Source organism: Carcharhinus amblyrhynchos, chromosome 24, assembly GCF_965287045.1.
Source record: "Carcharhinus amblyrhynchos chromosome 24, sCarAmb.v2.hapA, whole genome shotgun sequence".
Taxonomy (NCBI): Eukaryota; Metazoa; Chordata; class Chondrichthyes; order Carcharhiniformes; family Carcharhinidae; genus Carcharhinus; species Carcharhinus amblyrhynchos.
Window position 1 is genome coordinate 26,411,711 of NC_137347.1, and position 22,524 is coordinate 26,434,234.

Genomic DNA, 22,524 nt, shown 5'->3' on the forward strand with positions numbered 1-22,524 from the left:
CTTAAATCGGCCTCGCAGGTGGAGGATGTGGTCAAGAAGGCGTATGGTGTACTGGCCTTCATTAATCGAGGGATTGAGTTTAGGAATCGGGAGGTAATGCTGCAACTTTATAAGACCCTTGTCAGGCCTCATTTGGAGTACTGTGCGCAGTTCTGGTCGCCTCACTATAGGAAGGACGTAGAAGCTATTGAAAGGGTACAGAGGAGATTTACAAGGATGTTGCCTGGACTGGGAGGCATGCCTTATGAAGTTAGGTTAAGGGAGCTGGGACTCTTTTTCCCTGGAGAGACGAAGGTTGAGAGGCGACCTGATAGAAGTTTATAAAATGTTGAGAGGAATAGATAGGGTGGATTCTCAGAGGCTATTTCCCTGGGTTGAAATGGTCGCTACGAGAGGACACAGATTGAAGGTGCGGGGAGGCAAGTACAGAAGTGATGTTAGGGGTAAGTTTTTCACTCAGAGGGTGGTGAGTGAATGGAATTGGCTGCCATCAGTGGTGGTGGAGGCGAACTCGCTGGGGTCTTTTAAAAGACTTCTGGATGAGTATATGGAATTTAATGGGATTGGGGGTTATACATAGGTCTATAGATTGGTAGGTGTTGATGTGATCGACGCAACTCGTGGGCCGAAGGGCCTGTTTGTGCTGTAGTGTTCTATGTTCCATACTAGCCTTTTGCAATATGTGCATTAAGGCACCTAGATCCCTCTGCACCTCAAGCTTTGCAGTATTTCACTATTTTAATAATATGCTTTTTTATTCTTCCTGCCAAAATGAACAATTTCACACTTGCCTTCAGTATTCTCCATTTGCCAAATTTCTGCCCACTCACTCCACCTGTCTATGTCCCTTTATGCCCTTCTTACATCCTTTCATAATTTATTCCCTATGTTTGTGTCACCAACAAAGTTAGCAACTGTACCTTCAGCCCATTCATCCAAGTCATTTATGTAAAATGTGAAAATTTGATGCCCTAGAACTGAATCTGCCCATCTATTCTGATTACATCCTCAAAAAAAATCCCAACAGGTTTGTAACATGTGAGTTCCCTTTCATAAATCCAGCCTAATGCTGCCATTATTTCTTAAGTGTCCAGTTATCACATCCTTCATAATAAATTCTGGCATTTTCCTTACTGATTTCAGGCTAATGGTGTATAGTTCCACGTTTTCTCCCTCCCTCCTTTCTTAAATCGGGGGTTACATTTGCTACCTTCTAATCTGCAGAAATCATTTCAACATTTATAGAATATTGGAAGATGACCACCAATGCATCCACTACTTCTACATCCACCTCCTTTACATTCTGGGATGTAGACTATCAGATCCAGGAGCTTTATTCATTTTCAATCCCATTAATTTTCTTTACCTAATAATACTGATTTTTGTCTCGCTATTCCAATGATTCTCTTGTACTTTTGGAGGTTTTTTTTTGTATCTTCCTCCCTGAAGAAAAGCACAGTATTAATTTAGTAAATCTACTGTTCCCTTCCTTGTTATAAATTCTACTACCTTTCCTGTAAAGGTTGCACATTTGTTTTGACTAGCCTCTTCCCTTTTAACATACCGAGCGAAGCTTTTATGATCTGTTTCTAACGTTTCTTGTGAGGTTACCCACAAATTTAATTTTCTTTTTGTGTCCTGTTTTGTTGAATTCTAAGAAGCTTCCAATCCTTGGGCTTAATATTTTTTGGCAAGTTAAGTCACTTGTGAACCATGATTGGGTCACCTTTCCAGCTGGGTTTTTGCGCTTCAGGGAATATAAATTTGTTTAATTTTTTTACTTGCCAGCCATTGTCGATCTACCATTATATCTTTTAATGTAAGTTCCCAATCTATGTCAGCCAATTTGCCCCTTGTAATCTCCGTAGTCGTCCTTGTTTAGATTTAAGATTCTAGTTTTGGATTGAATTACATAACTTCCAAACTTGATGTCAAATTTTGTCATATTATGGTCCTTTTTTCCTGAAGGCTCCTTTACAATGAGATTATTAATTATCTCTTTCTCATCGCACAATACTAAATGTAAAATTCCCTGTTCTCTAGCTGGTGTCTCAACATACTGCCATCTCCTATGTATTCCAGGAATTCATCCTCTGCAGCATTATGCTAATCAAGTTTTTCAGTTTATAAGTGGATTGAAGACCCCTATGATTATGGCACAGCCCTTGTTACAAGCATCTTGAATTTCTTGATTTTTACCATGTCTTACATTAGGTCCATCTGGGACACGCCAGCTCTCCATGGAGCAATCCAGTCAGTCCCATTCACTGATGTAAATTTCTTTCCTCAAGTGCTCATCCGATTTCCTTTTCAAATCATTGATCGTCTCTGCTTCCAGCACCCTTGTGGTCAACAAGTTCTAAGTAAATGTCTCCCCCAACCCCATCCCACCCAACCCCCTATCATTCTCTTGCGCATAATCTTAAATTTGTGCCCCTTAGTCCTTGTACCAGCTACTAGGAACTTTGTGGCCTTCCATGCGTGCATGTATTCCCCATAGTCCAGTCCTATCTAATGTAGAACTATGTAATTCTCTATTACTGATCATTTAATGCAACCTTACTCCTTTTCTCTATTTCTATACGTTAGAATCTGTCCCCTGCAAATTTAATCCTCCCCAGTGACATTAGTGCAACTCCCTGTGAGGATACTAGTCCTAGACCTGTTGAGGTTGCAGCCCATCTTGCTTAAATAGATTGCTGCTGCCCAAGAACTGGTCCCAATGCCCCAAGAATCTGAAACCCTCCTTCAGGGTGCTTCAAGTTGTGCATTGACCTTCTGCTCCTCCTATTTCTACTCTCACTAGCGTGTGGCACTGGGAGTAATCCTTTGAAACAATACTTTTTAACTTCCTCCCAAACTCCTGAAAATCTGATCATTATACCTCAATATATGCTGATGTCAAGCACAACTTCTATATCACATCCTGTCCTTTACTCTGGCACCAACAGTGAGAGAAGTTACTATGTCTGCAAAGAAAAATGAGGTCAGAACTAAGTATGTTGAAGTCCACTCCAGGACTGGAGTGTAAACATCTAGGCTGATACTCCAGCATAGAGTCCTAGAGGTTTCCAGCATGGAACTAGGCCCTTTGGCCCAACTTGTTCACGCTGCCCAGTTTTTGCCACTAAGCTGTTCCCAATTGCCCGCATTTGGTCCATATCCCTCTATTCCTATTTTACCCCATGTAACTGTCAAAATGCTTTTTAAAAGACAAAATTATACCTGCCTCTACTACTACCTCTGGCAGCTCGTTCCAGACATTACCGTCTGTGTGAAAAAATTGCCCCTCTGGACCTTTTTGTATCCCTGTCCTCTCACTTCAAACCTATGTACTCTCACCTTAAGCCTCCGGCAACATTCCCAGAGTATAGTACCCAAGGATTGTCACACTGCTGGAAGTTTAGTCTTTCGGATGTAACACTAAATCAGTCCCCTTCTACCTCCATCAGTAACTCCCATCGTGCTATTTTGAAGAAGAGGGGGTTATCCCACGAGGCCAGGTCAATATTTATCCCTCAATCAGAAACAAAAGTATCTGGTCGTTATCACATTGCTTTCAATGAAGCTTGCTGTGCACAAATTGGCTGCTACGTTTCCTACCTCAGCAGAGTAGCTATGCTTTAAAAGTACTTTATTTGTTGCAAGTGCTTCGGGACACCATGGTTGTGAAGGCACTATATAAATGCAAGCCCTTCCTTTATCACAAATTCAGGATGTCCCAAGTGTTTTATAACCTAAGTACATGTAAACAAAAAAATGTTCACTGTTCTAATGCCCAAGGGTTCACCACCTCACCACTGTCTGTTCAGCTAAGCCACTGGTTAGGGTGTTAATTTGCCAAGTTGCTCAGTGACTTTCCAATGCTGCTTCAAATGTCGTTGCAAAATGTGAAAGCAAGCAGTTTGTCACTTCCCTTCACAATAGTTCACTTAATTTCCCAGACAACCTTTTTAAATAAACTGCAATGCTGAGAATTGTAAATTAAATCAGACTTCTATTGATGATAAAGCAGGTCACACAGAATGTATATTACAATGGTATGTGCAGACTTACTTGCAATGAGGAAAAAATAGGTTGATGAATTGTTACTTTATAATTCTGAGCACAACAAAAGATGTAGGTGCATACGGTGCTGTCTGAAATGCTGTTCGTTGCAGATCAATTTATGTTGTTTTTGGAAGATGGAGCTTTAGTGACATTTGCAAACTACCTTCTTGTAATAAGTGAAGCATGGTGTTGTGACTCAATTCAATTTCATTTTTGCTCAATTGCAAATTATCACAATATTCAAGAACGAGTGCTATCCAATTTTTATTGAGTATTCCAATAAAACCTGCTTCCAACACCCTCTTCAGGCTGTGAATTCCAGATCACGACAACTTTTTCTGCAAAAAAAAGTTTTCGGATGTCACTTCCGATTCTTTGATCAACACCATAAATCTGTGTCCGCTGGTTACTTACCTCAGCAAAATAAATAAGGAGAACTATCAGAATGGTTCGCGATCAACTTTCTCTGCTTTCTGCACAGCAACCTGAACTTTTCCAATCTCTCAAATAACTGAAGGCATTTCATGAAGCTGTTCAGGAAGTTGTTTCTGCAACCTCCACTCGAGTCTTCACGTTCTTCCTAAAATGTTGCACCCACACAGTACTGCAGCTGAGGCCTAACCAGTGTTTCGTAAGGTTTAGCGTAATGTACTTTTGTACTCTCTTCCTCCATGATTTAATTCAGTCTATGGGTAAAGAACTTGCATACTGCAGGTATAGAATGTTAGGCAGGATAGGGTGGGGGGGGGGTGGGGTGGGTGGGAATCAGACTGATAGGATTATGCTGTTGAGAGCTAGCATTGGCTCAATAGACTGTCTAGCATCATCTTCTGTTGAAACAATTTTGTGACTGACAACGTATACATATCCATCTTTCTTTCCTCTGAGCATAATGCAGCATTTATTTTAGTAGAATTAGTCATGTAAAAATTAGGAGTATGCCTACTTGTTCATCAGTTTTTCCTTTTCCTTTTTTCTGCAGGAAGCTCAGCCTCATTCAGGTTTGCTGCAAGCCTCTGTCATTACTCTCTATACAATGTATGTGACCTGGTCTGCCATGACTAATGAACCAGGTAAGCAAAACTCTGCAGTTTTGTATCAGTTTCTGTGGTATGACAAAAAGGGCTATCTTTAAAAATGCTATAAACGCAAGTTTTCCCCACGATTGTTTTCTGGTCTCACTTTTCCTAATTTTAGTCTGAAATGAAGCCAGGCAGTCTTAATCCAGAAGTCAGCAATGTAAACCTTGGCAGTGTTGGAAACTGCCACAAAGGCTGATTGGTGGTAACCAAAATGTCCCAGTTTGTGCAATTCTGGAGAATTGCTGGAGAATTCTGCTTTCCAAGAGCTTGGTGGAAAGTGTGAAAAGATTTTGTTCACTGTACATGTGTGAAGTGTGGAATACTGGGTTTTAAAGTATTTTCTATTCATCCTACGCAGAGAGAAAATGTAACCCCAGTCTGCTGAGCATCGTCCACCAAACCACCAGCAACTCAACAGCAGCTCCGCCCTCCGATTCAGTAGTACAGTGGTGGGATGCCCAGAGCATTGTGGGATTGATCATCTTCCTCCTTTGTGTGCTTTATGCAAGGTCAGTATTTTGCATGCCTTCTATTTTGTGTGTCCTCTGAAGGATGCAGATTGATATGAGGTTCTGTATGCAAATTAAGAATTTGAATCCCGGCCTCAAGTGATTGCAAGATCACTTAGTGACGCTAAAAAATAGAAACTAGAAGCAGGAGCAGGATATTCAGCCCTTGGAGCCTGATCCACCATTCATTATGATGATGGCTGATCATTGGATTCAATATCCTGATTTCCCCTTGGCACCCCCAATATCCCTTGAACCCTTTAGAACCAAGAGCTGTATATAATTTCTTTTTGAAATCAGACAACATTTTGACCTCAACTACTTTCTATGGTGGTGAATTACACACATTCACCACTCTGAGTTCAAAAAGGTTTACCCCTTTATCCTCAAACTATGACCCATAGGCATTCCCCTACCATCAGGAGCATTCTTTCTGAATCAACCCTGTCTAACTCAGTTAGAACATTCCCTGTTCTTGGTTCCCGTTCAAGTAAAATAGTGTTAGCTGAGGACTCTTCCTTGGCAGTGGGGGACAAACTCACCAGTGAATCTCACAAGATAGACCCCTGTCAATAGTGGAGTCGTGCAGATGACCACTCTAGATGGGGAGGGAGTGGTATTTATTGCCCTCCGTATCCTTCCCTCAGCACAAATTCTGACAATGAAAATTGTTGATGTAGCGCTTATTAAAAAAATTCAAGTGAAACAAATGTTTTTTATAGTTGCTCAATGCGTTATTGGTTAACTGTTGTTTTCTATCAGGACCCTAGCAGGGAAATTGAGTCTTGTCAAAAAGAAAAAGGGCACGTACATGAGGTCTAGGCAACTTAAAAACAGATGAAGCATTTGAAGAATACAGGGAAAGTAGAGAAGAGCTCAAACAGGGAGTTAAGAGGGCAAGAAGGTGTCACAAAATGTCCACAGAGACATGATTAAGGAGAATCCCAAGGCGTTTTATACATATATTTGGAACAAGAGTGTAGCTAGAGAACAAGTTGGTCCACTTGAGGACAAAGGAGGGAAATTATGTGTAAAACCAAAGGAAGTGGGTGAGATCCTTCATGAGTACTTTGTATCGGTATTCACAAAGAGGGACACGTCGATTAATAGTGTCTTGGAGGAGTGTGTAAACCCTTTAGAATAAGTCATTATTACGAGGGAGAAGAAAGTGTTAGGTAAACTAAAAAACATTAAGGTAGATAAATCCCCAGGGCCAGATGGCATCTATCCCAGATTTCTGAGGGAGACAAGAGATTGAATTGCTGGGCTTCGAACAAAAATCTTTGTTTCTTCGTTGGCCACAGGTGAGGTACCAGAGGATTGGTGGATAGCTAATGCTGTCATGTTATTTAAAAAGGGTAGCAAGGATAACCCAGGCAATTATAGGCCAGTGAGCTTGACGTCAGTGATGGGGAAACTGTTGGATAAGATGCTTAGGAATAGGATCTATACAGGTTTGGAACTGAATGGTCTTGTTTGTAACAGACAGCATGATTTTGTATGTGAGAGGTCATGTCTCACTAATTGTATTTTTTGAGGAGGTGACAAAATTGATTCCCGGCTTGGGTCATTGTCTGTGCGGAGTCAGCACGTTCTTCCCATGTCTGCATGGATTTCCTCTGGGTGCTCCAGTTTCCTCCCACAGTCCAAAAATGTGCAGGTTAGGTGGATTGGTTGTGCTAAATTGTCCCTTTTGTCAGGGGAACCAGCCAGGATAAATGCATGGGGTTATGGGGATAGGACCTGGGTGAGATTGTGGTCGGTGCAGATTCAGTGGGCTGAATGGCCTCCTCCTGCACTGTAGGATTCTATGATTGACTTGCCAAGCATTCTGTGGAGAACTCTAAACCTGACACTTGAATTTGCATTTGCCAAGCAGTTCCTTTCCAGAGCATTTGGAGTTTAAAATTCGGAGGTTAAATCAGAAATTAAGAGCAGTGAAATATACCTAAAGGAGTTTTTTAACCTAAAGGAGATGTTAGTTGTCTTCAGAGCAGAAAGAAATTCAGGAGAGAATGAGAAAGAAATCAAAGTTAAATGAAATGATGTATATGCCACACACAAGTATATTTGTTGGTTATGAGCCTTAGCTTAAAAAAAACAAATACACAGCAAACTATTCCATGAACAACTTCCTCTCTCAATGCATTCTCCTTGTGCCCTGCAGTATCCGATCATCTGATAATGCACAAGTTAACAAACTAATGATGACTGAAGAAGGTGAAGCATCGATGGGCGGCTTCTCTACTCCCCCTGAAGATGGTGTGCATCGGGCAGTGGATAATGAGCAGGATGCTGTTACCTACAGCTATTCCTTCTTCCATTTTTGCCTCTTCCTGGCTTCTCTCTATATCATGATGACACTTACTAACTGGTACCGGTGAGTATTATGTTATCAAATCAATACCAGGCAATACAAAATATAGCAATGGCGCCATCTGCTGGGTTATATGCTAAATCAAAGTGAAGTGAATGGTTTCATTATCAGAGTGAAGGCTGAAGTTCATGGAAAGTGGTTTAGTTTTAATTCCTCAAGAAATTGAGGTGTGCTGACAAAGTGGTTAGCACTGCTGCCTCACTGACAGGGACCTGGGTTCAATTCCAGCCTTGGGTCACTGTCTGTGTGGAGTTTGCACGTTCTCCCCATGTCTACGTGGATTTCCTCCGGGTGCTCTGGCTTCCTCCCACACTCCAAAGATGTGTGGGTCAGGTCGATTGGCCATGCTCAATTGCCTCTTCGTGCCTTTATGCCCCAAGATGTGTGGGTAACGTAAATTAGAGATTATGGGTATTGGGTGGGTGGCGATGTGGGCCTGGGTAAGATGCTGAGTTGATACAGCATTGATGGGCCAAATGGCCTTCTGCACTGCAGTGATTTTTAAGACTCTACTCTCTAGAGTGCCCTGTACAGACAAACAACTTCAGAATTAAGTATTTCCCTAGAAAGGTGAAAAAGAGCAAAAAGTTTAAGGAACAGTTACCTAAAGCCATTCAGTGCTACCCTGTATAGACTGGCTCGTAATTGGCCTTGTTACTGTTCTCACGTTGGTATAGCACAAAGCCGTGCAGACCAGAAGAATCTACGTTACAGTTGAGTGACTTGCTCTTGGAAAACCTGGGCCAAGAGAACATTGTAAAATATTTTTAAAAAAGTCAGGGTTTTTTCCTCTCATTGTTCAGTGACACATTGGAAGGCATGTGTGTATTAAAGTTTGATCAGAATACTATCCCTGAAAGTTGGCACCCAGGTTGGTAGGTTTGTTAAGAAGGCGTACAGTATGTTAGCTTTTATTGGTAGCTAACACAATAGCTACCATGAGATCATGTTGCAGCTGTACAAAACTCTGGTGCGGCCGCACTTGGGGTATTGCATACAGTTCTGATTGCTGCATTATAGGAAGAATGTGCGAGCATTGGAAAGGGTGCAGAGGAGATTTACCAGGATGTTGCCTGGTATGGTGGGAAGGCCTTATGAGGAAAGGCTGAGGGACTTGAGGCTGTTTTCGTTCGAGAGAAAAAGGTTAAGGGGTGACTTAATAGAGGCGTATGAGATGACCAGAGGATTCGATAGGGTGGACACGGAGAACATTTTTCCTCGGATGGTAGTGGCTACCACGAGGGGACATAGCTTTAAATTGAGGGGTGATATAGGACAGATGTCAGAGCTAAGTTCTTTACTCAGAGTAATAAGGGCGCGGAATGCCCTGCCTGCAACAGTAGTAGACTCACCAACATTAAGGGCATTTAAATGGTCATTGGATAAACGTATGGATGATACTGAAATAGTGTGGGTTGGATGGGCTTTAGATTGATTTCACAGGTCGGCGCAACATCGGGGGCTGAAGGGCTTGTACTGTTCTATGTTCTAACATATAGGGTTCAGAAACCCCCTTGCAGACATGCTTGACTTGCTTTGGTTCATATTTTCCACAGTTTCCAGTTGGCTTGCTGATTTTCAGACGTGCCTGAAGCTCAGTGAATATAATGGTTTGAGAACGGGAGCAAATATCAGCCCAGTGTATTGCATTGTCTTGCCATTGATCAATAACTGGCAGATGTGTGAACTTTATTAACTTTTTAACCCTTGTGGTGTCTTCCTAGTCCCACTTTGGATTTCTCGACTGTGCAGAGTGCCTGGTCAGCAGTCTGGGTGAAGATCTCCTCAAGCTGGATTGGACTCCTGTTGTACTTGTGGACTCTGGTTGCTCCCCTCATACTGCCGAATCGTGACTTCAGCTAAGCAGCAATTGACACTGTTTGCAGACGCGTGCCTTTTTTATACACTTTCTCCAGTGGGCTATATTTTTCCAATACCTTGATTGTAAATAAAGTTATCTAAAGATATTAATAATAGGAACCATAAACAATACTTGCAAAAATATCATCTTGGCTAGTTGTTTCCTATTAGGACGACTTGATGTGTTATATTATGATTTTTTGTCACATATTTTCCCCATTCTCTTGAAATGGAACGTCTATTATTCTACATATTTTTCCCATCCTATCTGATGACAGTAGTTTTTGAAGCTCCATTTATAAATGTACCACAAAGTCTTGCAGATATATGCACTTATAGCCAGTCAGCTTAACCTGATATTTTCCTGCCCTCATATTTTATATAATGGCAGCTGCCAATGGAAAATGGTCATGGCTATGATGAACTCCGACTGTGGGTGGAGGTGTTACAATGCCACTAGGAGCACTAAGATGTAACTACAGTGTTACATATTTATTTTAGTTTCCATTATGAGCATAAGAAATTTTAGTGGAAATAATAAGGGCAGATGCAATTTGAAAGAAGAGCTAAGCATGACCCTCTATTCTCAATTATCTCTTGCCCTCTAACTGTTTCGTTTGGAGGCTATATAAAGTCTTCCCTCCCCATGCACAGTGCATTGAGGCAACTTAAGTTTTAAAAGGGAAATCTAAATCTAACTTAGCCAGCTGATTAAAAACAATTACAATCATAAAATATTACCAAATATATGCATCATGTCATTGAGTTTAAAAAAGTGAAAGATTATTGGTGTCCTTTCAGTATTTATCTAAGGATTCCACTGAAATGTTCAGATGTTTGAGGTTGTAGGTAGAACTGTGACCTGGAATTAAGAAAGGGGGTTGCTTTGTGGCAGACGGACTTGACGTGGGCCTGAGGATTCAAAGTACATTTACAAATAAACCCTGAGAATGAAACAGTAATGCAAAGTGCTGAAGTGATTATTGTATGTGTGTTTTTAACAGAAATCATAGGAATAATATAAGATGGAGGGTTTTTTTTTAAGTAGATAAAGACATGCTTGAGAGTTGTATTTGTAAAACATGACATGGAAAAATGACGAACTATTTTCAGAGAATGCTGGCTTTTGTCTCTAGTGAAGCTACTTTTCTGCTGATGCCATTGTTACATGCTGCTAGTGTGAGCACTGAGGTGACGAGGTCTAGTTAGACTGACGCCTAGGCCATCCCATTAAAATCAAAACAGGGCAGCAGGATGATGACATTTTGGCCATTTTCTATTGATCTTATTTTGTCCCACATTGATTCCCTTAATCAAAACTGGGAAAGGATAGGGTTGGTCTTTTTAGGAATAGCTTTGAGGTTGAAATGGATGTGTTTTTTAACTAGTGGGTATTCTGGCAAATAGAAAATTTTAAGTGTTGCCTCTGGATGTGGATGTCACAGAGGAGTGTCCTTTATTCCAGATGTCAAAGGAAACAATTAGGAAGCAACTCTGGGGGAAGTTGCAATTTAGTTTTGAAGTAAAACACCCCAGAAAAGGAAATATTTTCCAAACACAGCGATTTCTACTTTTTCAATCGATTGAAACCTCAGTGGCAGTGATGTAGCTTGTATTGGAATAATAATTGTCTATGTGATGATGTAGTAATTCGCTGTGGTATGATGCAGCACATTTTAGTTTGGTAGAGAGTTACAGCCACTGCTACTACTACATTGAACTCTTAAGTACTTAAGTAAACCTCCCTTCTCATGGACAAGTGGAAGGTAACTGAAAGCCTTTTTCATAAAATGGAAAGTGATCTTGAAATTTCATATCCAACGTTGTACCTACATTTCAGAGGTATGATTTGTCTGATTGAAATTCCCTTGACCTTTTTTCAAAATATGTTAAGCTTGGAAAATTTATATTTTGAGTTTTCGAAGCTTAAAAATACCAATTGTGCCCATTTCAGAAGATGTGAATTTCAACTGTTAATGAAGATAAATTCATTTAGAAAATGATTATTTTCAGTGCTTCCCCCAAACTGGTCCTTTATGCAACATTCGAGCACTAAGTCCTGCAGCCATAGAGATCAGCGTAGCACTTGTACAAATGTCCACCATTTGTCTCAAGAAATTACACCACTTGGAATCACGGTCCCAAAAAATATTGTAATTTCTTTATGATGAAACCAACAAGAATTGTTGGGTTGGCACAGTACTTGCACATTTCTCAAAGCGCTTTGTTGCAGTGTATTACTGCTGAGTGTTTAAAGGAGGTGGCTCCTCAAAAACAGTCACAAGGAAATAATGATTTATGGGGATTTTGAATTTTTCTTGGGAATAGGATCAATGATTAGGAAAATTGAAATGTATGTATTTAACCTGTTGTAGGCCTGATCGCTCGCTCGCTCTCCCGAGTGGAAAGTTATATTTGTAACATATGTATCATTATAAATCATGGGACTTTATCAATAAAGACTTTTTTTTCCTTTTCATTGAGTTTGACATGTGATTTTGTTTTTCCAAGTTTGGTGGAAGCTAGAACTCTGAGCAATAAGGAGGGCAACACTAAATCCTGATTTAATTGAGCAGCCAGTGAATTGGAAAGATCTTGTCATTTTCTGTTAATAATCTCAGCAGTTATGACTGAGCCACCAGAATACTAGTCCACCCTCTGCTTTTCAGAAATTAAGTGAACTTGTGGATTTTTTCTCATTTTATTTCAGCCTTTTGTATTATGATTTTTACCTTCCATCTTGTCAAACTGTTGCATATTAACTCACAAATAAAACAGGAGCTTTGAAGTTCTCTTCCTTGGATTATTTCTAAGATGTGGAGCTGGATTTAATGTTTCCAAAGTGAGAACCAGTGGGAAATCCATTTCCCTTCTAGACCCAAATATATGAAGTGCCTCTTGGGCACTTAACTGGTTCAGCTTTCCTCTGCCCAAAAGCTGCAGGCCAGTTGGAGACTGGTAACTCTATGCTGTCATCGCTGGGATGGTGGCAGCTACAGGTAATATAATGAGCCTTTCACCAGAGATTGTGGGATCCAACCGCACGTGGGCTGCTATGGTTCAAGAGGGTGGTTCACCACCACCTGCTCGAAGGCAGTTATTGATGAGCAATAAGTTTAAGTTTTTTAATGTCACAAGGTAGGCTTTCATTAACACAGCAATGAAGTGACTGAAAATCCCCAGTCTCCATACTCCAATGCCTGTTCGGGTACACTGAGGGAGAATTTAGCATAGCCAAAGATCCTAACCAGTACCTAATCTTTCGGACTGTGGGAGGAAACAGGGAGACACAGAGAGAATATGCAGATTCCGCACAGGTAGTGATCCAAGCTGGGAATCGAACCTGGGAACCTGGTACTGAGGCAGCAGTGCTAATGAATAAATACTGGCTTAGCCAGCAGCACCCACATCTCATAAAAAGAATATTTTAAAAACCTGGAGAGGTGAGTTAAGTGGGTTATGGGGCATAGATAAGGGAAGGAGGGAGGTTGTAAGAGTGGGATGGGGAGTGGTGGCTCTCAGTTGACACTCCCTTTCCTGATGTGGTAGCCATCCTCCTATCCACCAGCTGGCAAGCTGCTGACAACCCCAGTGGGTTTTGCTAGACAGCTGTCAAGAGATGATTGAAACCCTTGTGAGTGTGGGAAAATCCCCAAAACTGCCATTAAATTTTGGGGGCTCAGGCTATTGATGTTTAAATGGTTATGTAATGAGCCTAACTGGCCAATGGGCAGGTTTCCCATTTATGTCCTTTAATGTAAGTTTTTCTGTTGGTAGGAATGAGAGTCTGAGTTTTGCAGCACAGGAAGAAGCCCTTCAACCCATCATATCTGTACTGGCCATCAAAAATCTATCCTAATCCCATTTTCCAGCACTTGATCCACAGCCTTATGTGCTACGGCATTTCAAATGCTCGTGTAAACACTGAGTGTTCCTGCCTCTACCACTCTTACAGACACTCTTCCAGATTCTCACCACCTTCTGGGTTAAAAACCCTTACCCTCAAATCTCCCCCTAAAACTCCTTACCTTAAATCCATGCCCCTGTTTCATAGAACCCCTGCAGTGCAGAAGGAGGCCATTTTCCCCATCGAGTCTGCACTGACCACAATCCCACCCAACTCCTATCCCCATAGTCCCTGACACTATGAAATCAGAGTGGGTGATGCCTGCAAAACGGCATTCCCTGTTGGCCTCAGGGTGTGATTTAATGAGCTTCAGATGGCCATGTTGGTAAAATCAGGGCCTAAGTGGTAATTTAGCATAGCCCATCAACCTGACCTGCACATCTTTGGAAAGTGGGAGGAAACCAGAGCACCTGTATGAAACTCACAAAGAGACAGGGACAATGTGCAAACTCCACACAGTCTAAGCAGCGAATCAAACCCAGAACCCTGTGCTGCCCAGGTTATTGACCCCTTGACTATGGGAAAAGTTTCTTCCTCTGTGTCGCTCATAATTTTGCACACCTCGATCATCTCTCCCCTGAGTCTTCTCTGCTCTGAGGAAAACAACCCCAGCCTATCCAGCCTCTCTTCATAGCTGAAATGCTCCAGCCTAGGATGTGTGAGTGTGCCACCTAACCTGCTGCGACAAGCTGAATGAAATCCAGTCTTTGTTTAATCTTTCCTCGGAGCTGGGGCAAACCTATCTTGGTTTGTATTTTATAGTAGCAGTACATATAATATTTTGATTTTTTTAACTGAAGTGGCCTATTGTGCTGTGAGTATCACAAAGCACTATGATGAGCCATGGATACAGTGAAGTGTAAGTATCAAAAGCATTTACTGTATCTGCAAACATGGGCAGGTCCTGTTCCCATGACTTGATATTGGCCCTTGTGGACCATGTATGTTCTTAAGGGAGCATGCAGTCTAAGCACTGAGGATCCAAAAACAGAAAATACGGAAAATACTCAGGAGATCGGGTGCCAGCTGTGCAGGAGGTAACCTGCCGATAACTTTTGCTACCCTGGTAGCATCGTAGAGAAAAAGAAACAGAGTTAACTTGCAGCATCTGTGTGAATTTTTATTTCAGATTTCCAGCGTCTGTGGTATTTTGCTTTTATGTTGATTGCCTTTCATTAGAGTTAAAATAAATTAGCGATAAACAATTATTAAGCAAAGGGCTGAGAAGAAAGGGATGAAGGGGATTTGGGGAGGGCTGCAGCAATGATTAACAAAAAGGGGAGGTAGTGGTATTAGACCCAAGGTAATGCTCTGGGGACCAAGGCCTGTATCCCACCGCAGCAGATGATGAAATTTGAACTCGGGAGAGAGGTTGGGTAAACTCAGTTTCTTCTCACTGGAATGACGGAGGTTGAGGGGTGACCTGATAGTGGTTTACAAGATTGAGTGGCATGGACAGAGTGGATAGTCAGATGCTCTTTCTTAGGGTAGAAAAGTCAAGTACTCGGGGACATAGGTTTAAGATGCGTTGGGAAAAGTTTAGAGGAGATGTGCGAGGCAAGTTTTTTACACAGAGGATGGTGAATGGATTGCGCTGCCCGGGGAGATGGTGGGAGCAGGTATGATAGCGGCATTTAAGGAGCAACTAGACAAATACATGAATGGGGTGGGAATGGAAGGATACGAACTCCTTAAGTGCATACGGTTTTGTTTTAAGCAGACATCATGATCGGCACAGGATTGGAAGGCCAAAGGGCCTGTTCCTGTGCTGTACTTTTCCCTGTTCTTTGTTCAAGAACAATCTGAAATTAGAAATCTAACGGTGGTTGAAAGCACGGTTGATGCCGTAAAACCCATTGATTCACTAATGCCCTTGAGGGATGGAAATCTGCCATCCTTACCTGGTCTGGCCTACATGTGACTCGAGGCACATGGCAAGGCGCTTGCCTAGCAAGTGAGTCCGCTCAAGGGCAATTAGGGATGGGCAATAAATGCTGGCCCAGCCTGCAATGTCCACCTTCCCTGAATGAATTAAAAAAAATTGAAATGGGTGATGGTGCAAGGCAAAAATGGGCAGTAATGGGACAAGTGAAGAAAGAGAAGATTGAGTTATAAATGGTTACAGCAGAAGGAGACATTTCCATGCAGCATTACATTTTTGTAAATTACATGAAGATGACCTGGATCAGATACTCTGTCAGAGAGTCAGTACAGACTCAATGGACCGAATGGCCTCTTCTGCACTATCAGGATTTTAGGATTCGATGACATCGCAGTTTATTATATTGCTTTTGTTAATTGTGCTGATAAACTTGATTTGGATCATGCACAGTAATTGTTATTATTCAACTAGAGGAAATGTGAGAGTATAAGGTATGTTTAGTAGCAGCGTAATGGAATTGCGGTAAACAGCCATGATTATAAGCTACAAGGTGCACACGACAATTCTTTCACCCAAGAGGCAGCAAGGGAAGAGATGTGGTTGCAGTCCAACTCAAACCATATTATCTTGATGTAAGGGCACCAAGTTGAGAGCACCAAGACTGACCTGTGAAACAGAGAAGAGCTGTGAAGAAGACTTGACAAATCAAGCTCTTCAAGCTTGGAGGATATCTTTCAGAGATGTTAAATAAACACAACTAAATTAGAAAGGTTAACCCAAAACAATGCATTCAGGTAGAGAAAGAACAAGTTTAGTGGTTTGGTAGGAGTATACAGAATGTTACTGCCAGTTGTAATAGATTTCCAGTGATCTGGGTTTATTGAAATTGTGAGAGAGTAGAAATATTGTCAGTTTAATGAAAGTGAAACAGTGCAGACGCTGGAAATCAGAAATAAAAATGAAAAAACGCTGGAAAAACACAACAGGTCTGGCAGAGAGAGAAACAGAATTAACAGATTCTGCCAGATCAGCTGAGTTTTTCCAGCGTTTTTTGTTTTTAATACCTCCAGTTATATTGTACACCCTCTTATAAAGTTATTCTCCCTCCCGTTGTATTTAAAGGTTAACCTTGGGTAACGTCTATCCCAACATAGTGGTAGCCCCTGAGAGCAGGAGAACCACAGCCTTGGTTATCTGGAAGGGTAAAAATTAAATAGGCTGTAAAATTTACTTCTTGCTTGGCTATTGGCAAGTTGCAGTACTGCATTTTGCCAGCTGGTGTCACTGTTGTCTGTATCATTTATTCTTTGAAAAGCTGCATTTGGAATCTCTGTTGCTTTTATGATTAATATCTTTTTTTAAATAAGAATGTTTAAAACATAGAATCACTCCAGTGCAGAGGAAGGCAATTCAAGCCATCGACCTGCACTGACAACAATCCTCCCCAGGCCCTCCCTCCATAACGCCATGTATTTACGCTGCTAATCCCCCTAACACTATAAGGGGCAATTTTCCATGGCCAATCAATCTAACCTGCACACCTTTGGCGCATGGGAGGAAACTGGAGCACCCAGAGAAAACCCACACAAACACGGGGAGAACATGCAGACTCCACACAGTCACCCGAGGCCGGAATCAAATCCGTATCCTTGGTTGCTGTGAGACAGCTGTGCTAACCACTGTGCCACCCCACGTGGGAATTGTGTTACACAGAACTTTACAGAATAGAAACAGGCTGTTTGGTCCAACTAACTGTGCCAGTGTCCATCATGGACAATACTAAAGTTTTACTTTTATCGCTCATGATCATTTAATGTTGTATGTGAGTGTGTATGTTCTTTTGGCTCTGGAGTGAGTCAAATATATATATATATGATGTGGAGATGCCGGCGTTGGACTGGGATGTGCACAGTAAGAAGTCTCACAACACCAGGTTAAAGTCCAACAGGTTTATTTGGAATCGCAAGCTTTCGGAGCGCTGATCCATGATCAGGTGAGTGGAGGTTAGTTCACAAACACAGCAGACACAGGCAAAGGCACAATTGCAAGATAATTACAGATTGGGCAGCACGGTGGCACAGTGGTTAGCACTGCCGCCTCACAGCTCCAGGGACTTGGGTTTGCTTCCCGGCTTGCATCACTGTCTGTGTGGAGTTTGCACATTCTCCTCATGTCTATATGCGTTTCCTCCCACAGTCAACGATGTGTGAGTTAGGTGCATTGACCATGCTAAATTGTTCCTTAATGTACCAAGATGCATAGGTTCGTGGAATAAATATGTGGGTTTATGGGGATAAGGCCTGGGCAGGATTGTTGTCAGTGCAGATTCGATGGGCTGAATGGCCTCCTTCTGTAGGGTTTCTATGATTCTATGGAATGTGAAGAGTGGTTGGAATGGGAGGTAATGTACGCACTTATGCACAGTTAGGAGCAACAAATAACCCAGTCTTCTGTATTTAGAAAAAGATTAGTTTTATTTTCACATCTTTGCCCTGAATTAAACTATGTCTCACTGACTGTCTCCTCCCACACCAAACTAGCCAGTGATGAAGATAAAAACCACACTGATAAAGTGGATGGATCTCACGTCTCTGTTTTAATGCAGGCCGGTTATTTCGCAACTGCACTGTTTACGCTGTCTGAAGTGAAGGCTTAGAAATTGCAGAGATTCCTGCTGCACCTTAAAGTTTCTTATCTGTCAGTGTCTTTGTCTGCGAAGGGAAATACTCAACATTCCTGATGACTCCCATAGTTGATCTGCAGGAAGTTGGTTTTCAGGTCAGATTGAATATTGAACTGGGTGGAGGGATGGTGGTGGTGGGTGGGGAGAAGAAGTTCTTTATTTCTTTGTCAAGAACCTGCGGTGTGAGCCTTTCTTAACCTGGTTGATTACAGCAGTTAGATGGTTGTGATAGTTACTTCCTCTCTTCATGCGATGGAGTTCTGTCCACTTGTGGCATTTTGCTATATGTTTTAACAGGGGTTAAAGCTGTATCGTGTAACCCTGGAACATGCCAAGTCCTCTTCCAAACAAGACAGTATGATAATTTTAGTTACTGTTTGAATCCACTTCTCACCCCCTGCACCTTAAAGTTTCTTATTTGTCAAGGTCTTCGTATGTGAAGGGAAACGGTCAAAGCTTTTTCCCAGGGTGGAAGAGTCAATTACTAGGGAGCGTAGGTTTGAGGTGCGAGAGGTAGGAGATGTGCGAGACAAGTTTTTTACACAGAGGGTGGAGGGTGCCTGGAATTGACTGCGGGGGGAGGTGGTGGAAGCAGATGCGATGGTGACTTTTAAGGGGTGCCATAGGATGGGAATGGAGGGATATGGTCCCTGGAAGGGGGTTCTATTTCAGATGGGCAGCACAGTCAGTGGAGGCTTGGAGAGCTGAAGGGCCTCTTCGTGTGCTGTAATTTTCTTTGTTCTTTGCTCAAAATCAGAGTTGTCTATTTACATTTGTCGAGTACTGATCGAATTCCAAATGTCTTTCACATCTGCGAATGCATCCTCGTCTCCTTGTGAGACAAGAGGAAATGGCTGATATCTGAGAGAGAAGAATCCATTTTGAATCGGTCCTTTTTTGAAAAAAGAGATATTTCAAATAGAGTTTCCATGATTTATAAAATGATCATGACAGTATGCTCCACACTCTATCAACACATCCCTCTATTTCTTTCTCCTTAATGGACTTATCTAACTTCTCCTGAAACGCATCTTTGCTGTTCATCTCAACCATTCCAATGGGCATTCCACATTGTCATTACTTTTGGCTTAAGCCTCATCTGAAAACCTTACTTTATTCATAAATGACTATTTTAAATGAATAGACCCTTGCTTTGGATTCTCCCATAAGTAGAAATATCTTTCTGTCTATGTTATTGAACTCCTTCTGGATTTTAATGATCATTTTGAGTTTCAGCTCAGACTTTCCATCATCTACCCTCCATTTTCATCCTTGTTGGCACAGGAACAGATTGTTCAGTCATAAGAACATAAGAACCAGGAGCAGGAGTAGGGCATCTGGCCCCTTGAGCCTGCTCCACCATTCAATAAGATCATGGTTGATCTTTTTGTGGACTCAGTTCCATTTACCTGCCTGCTCACCATAACACTTATTTCCTTTACTGTTCACAAATTTATCTATCCTTGCCTTAAAAAAAATTCAATGAGGTAGCCTCAACTGCTTTACTGGGCAAGGAATTCCACAGATTCACAACCCTTTGTGTGAAGAAGTTCCTCCTCAACTCAGTCCTAAATCTGCTTCCTCTTATTTTGAGGCTATGCCCCCAGTTCGATTTCCTCCGCCAATGGAAACAACCTCCCTGCTTCTATCTTACCTTTTCCCTTCATAATCTTATATGTTTCTATAAGATCTCCCCTCATTCTTCCGAATTCCAATGAGTATAGCCCCACTCTACTCAGTCTCTCCTCATAAACCAATCCTCTCAACTCCAGGATCAACCTAGTGATACTCCTCTGCACCCCCTCCAGTGCCAGTATATCGTTTCTCAAGTAGGGAGACCAAAACTGTACACAGTACTCCAGGTGTGGCCTCACCAGCACCTTATACAGCTGCAACATAACCTCACTGTCTTTAAACTCCATCCCTCTAGCAATGAAGGACAAGGTTCCATTTGCCTTCTTAATTACCTACAACACTGCAAATCAACTCCTTGTGACACCCAGGTCCCTCTGCACAGCAGCATGCTGCAATGTTTTACCATTTAAATAATAGTCCATTTTGCTACCAAAATAGGGATGACCTCACATTTACCAACATTGTACTCCATCTGCCAGACCCTCGCCCATTCACTTAGACTGTCTATATCTCTTTGCAGACTTTCAGCGTGCTCTGCACACTTTGCTCTTCCACCCATCTTAGTGTCACCTGCGAACTTTGACACACTACACTTGGTCCCCAACTGCAAATCATCAATGTAAATTGTAAACAATTGTGGTCCCAACACTGATCCCTGAGGCACACCACCAGAAAAACACCCATTTACCCCCACTCTTGGCTTTGTGTTAGTTAACCAATTCCCTATCCATGCTAATACATTACCCATATCACCATGCACCTTTGCAGTCTTTGCTGCTGCACCTTGTCAAATGCCTTTTGGAACCACAAGTTCTGCATTGTCCACTGCACATGTAATGTTCTCAAAGAATTCCACCAAATTAGTCAAACATGACCTGCCCTTCATGGACCCATGCTGCATCTTACCAATGGGACAATTTATATCCAGATGTCTCGCTATTTCTTCCTTGATGATAGATTCAAGCATTTTCCCTGCTACAGAAGTTAAGCTAACTGGCCTGTGGTTACCTGCCTTTTGTCCCTCTGGCCTATTCTGTCATTCAGTTAGTTCATGGCACCTGTATTTTAATTTCATCAACCTGCCTTTATTCTATAGCCCTTTATTACTGTTGACTAGCAATGGGCAGCACGGTGGCACAGCGGTTAGTGCTGCTGCTCCACAGCACCAGGGACCTGGGTTTGATTCCCAGCTTGGGTCACTGTCTGTGTAGAGTCTGCACATTCTCCCCATGTCTGCGTGGGCTTCCTCCAGTTTGCTCCCACAGACTGAAAGATGTACTGGTTATTGGCCATGCTAAATTCTCCATCAGTGTACCCGAACAGGTGCCAGAGTGTGGCGACGAGGGGATTTTCACAATGACTTAATTGCAGTGTTAATTAAACCTATTTGAGACACTAATAAATAAACTTTAAAACTGATGCCTTGACCCAGCAATGCAGTGATGGATCTGAAGAGTGATTTGTGATCTTGCGTAATACGTACACACTAATAAAGAAAAAATAGCTTTGCATTTTAGTATGACTGTACTCCTTTTAAGTATTCATTGGGGTATCCAGAGAGCAGTACCACAGTAATCTAAGGAATGTTTTCTTGAGTTCCTGCTGATCTGACAATACACATACTTCCTTTGCTGTTGGGTCTGATTTCAGAAGACTCAAGTCTTGGAATTTGGTTCTATTTATTTTACTAGGTAGAGTGATAACCTTGATGTTTAAAAATTGGGCTCCCGCAGAGACACAGCAAGTTTATCAAGCGGGTCAGAGCTGTACAGACCTTATGAAAATCCTAGGTTCAATCTCCTGGTAAAGGAAACCACCTCAGTTTGTAGAATGCTGGGGATACTAGAGCAATAATTAATCTGGAAATAAGCCTGGGTTCTTCATGTTGCTTACAATCTAGCAATGCTTGTTGAAGTCTGTGGGGTAATTTTAACTATGGGCAGTGGTGATCTTAAATGAACAATATTGAAATGACTGCCCATTGACACCAGTGACAAGGACAATGGCTGGACATGTTGAATTTGCATCCTCTTAGACACAAAAGGAGATCATTGGACCAATAATCTCTCCCTCACTGTCAACAAAATGAAGTAGATTGCATTGACTTCAAGAAGCTTAGTGGAGAAAATGCCCCTGTCTACATCAATGGGGATGAAGTAGAAATGATCAAAAGCTTCAAGTTTTTAGGTGTCCAGACCTCCAATAACCTGTCCTGTCCCCCCATGCCGACACTATAGTTAAGAAAGCTCAACAATACTTCTACTTTCTCAGAAGACTAAGGAATCTTGGCATGTAAGCTGCAATTCTCATCAACTTTTAAGATGCACCATAGAAAGCATTCTTTCTGGTTGTATCACAGCTTGGTATGGTTACTGCTCTGCCCAATACCACAAGAAACTACAAAAGGTCATGAATGTAGCCCAATCCATCACACAAACCAGCCTTCCATTGACTCTGTCTATACTTGCCGCTGCCTTAGCAAAGCAGCCAGCATAATTAAGGATCCCATGCATCCCGGACATAATCCCTTCCAACTACT

The 22,524-nt window shown here is 41.9% G+C and overlaps 1 protein-coding gene across 1 annotated transcript in view; it reads left to right on the forward strand.

The window, feature by feature from the left end:
* The window catches only part of LOC145357692 (serine incorporator 1-like), a 43,119-nt gene extending 30,764 nt beyond the window's left edge, over nt 1-12,355 (forward strand). The window contains exons 7-10 of the mRNA XM_080211119.1: nt 5,033-5,123; nt 5,491-5,641; nt 7,809-8,021; nt 9,743-12,355. Of these exons, the coding sequence (XP_080067245.1) occupies nt 5,033-5,123; nt 5,491-5,641; nt 7,809-8,021; nt 9,743-9,881 (594 nt within the window). The 3' untranslated portion in view covers nt 9,882-12,355. The remainder of the gene's footprint in view (nt 1-5,032; nt 5,124-5,490; nt 5,642-7,808; nt 8,022-9,742) is intronic.
* Nucleotides 12,356-22,524: the final 10,169 nt, after the last annotated feature.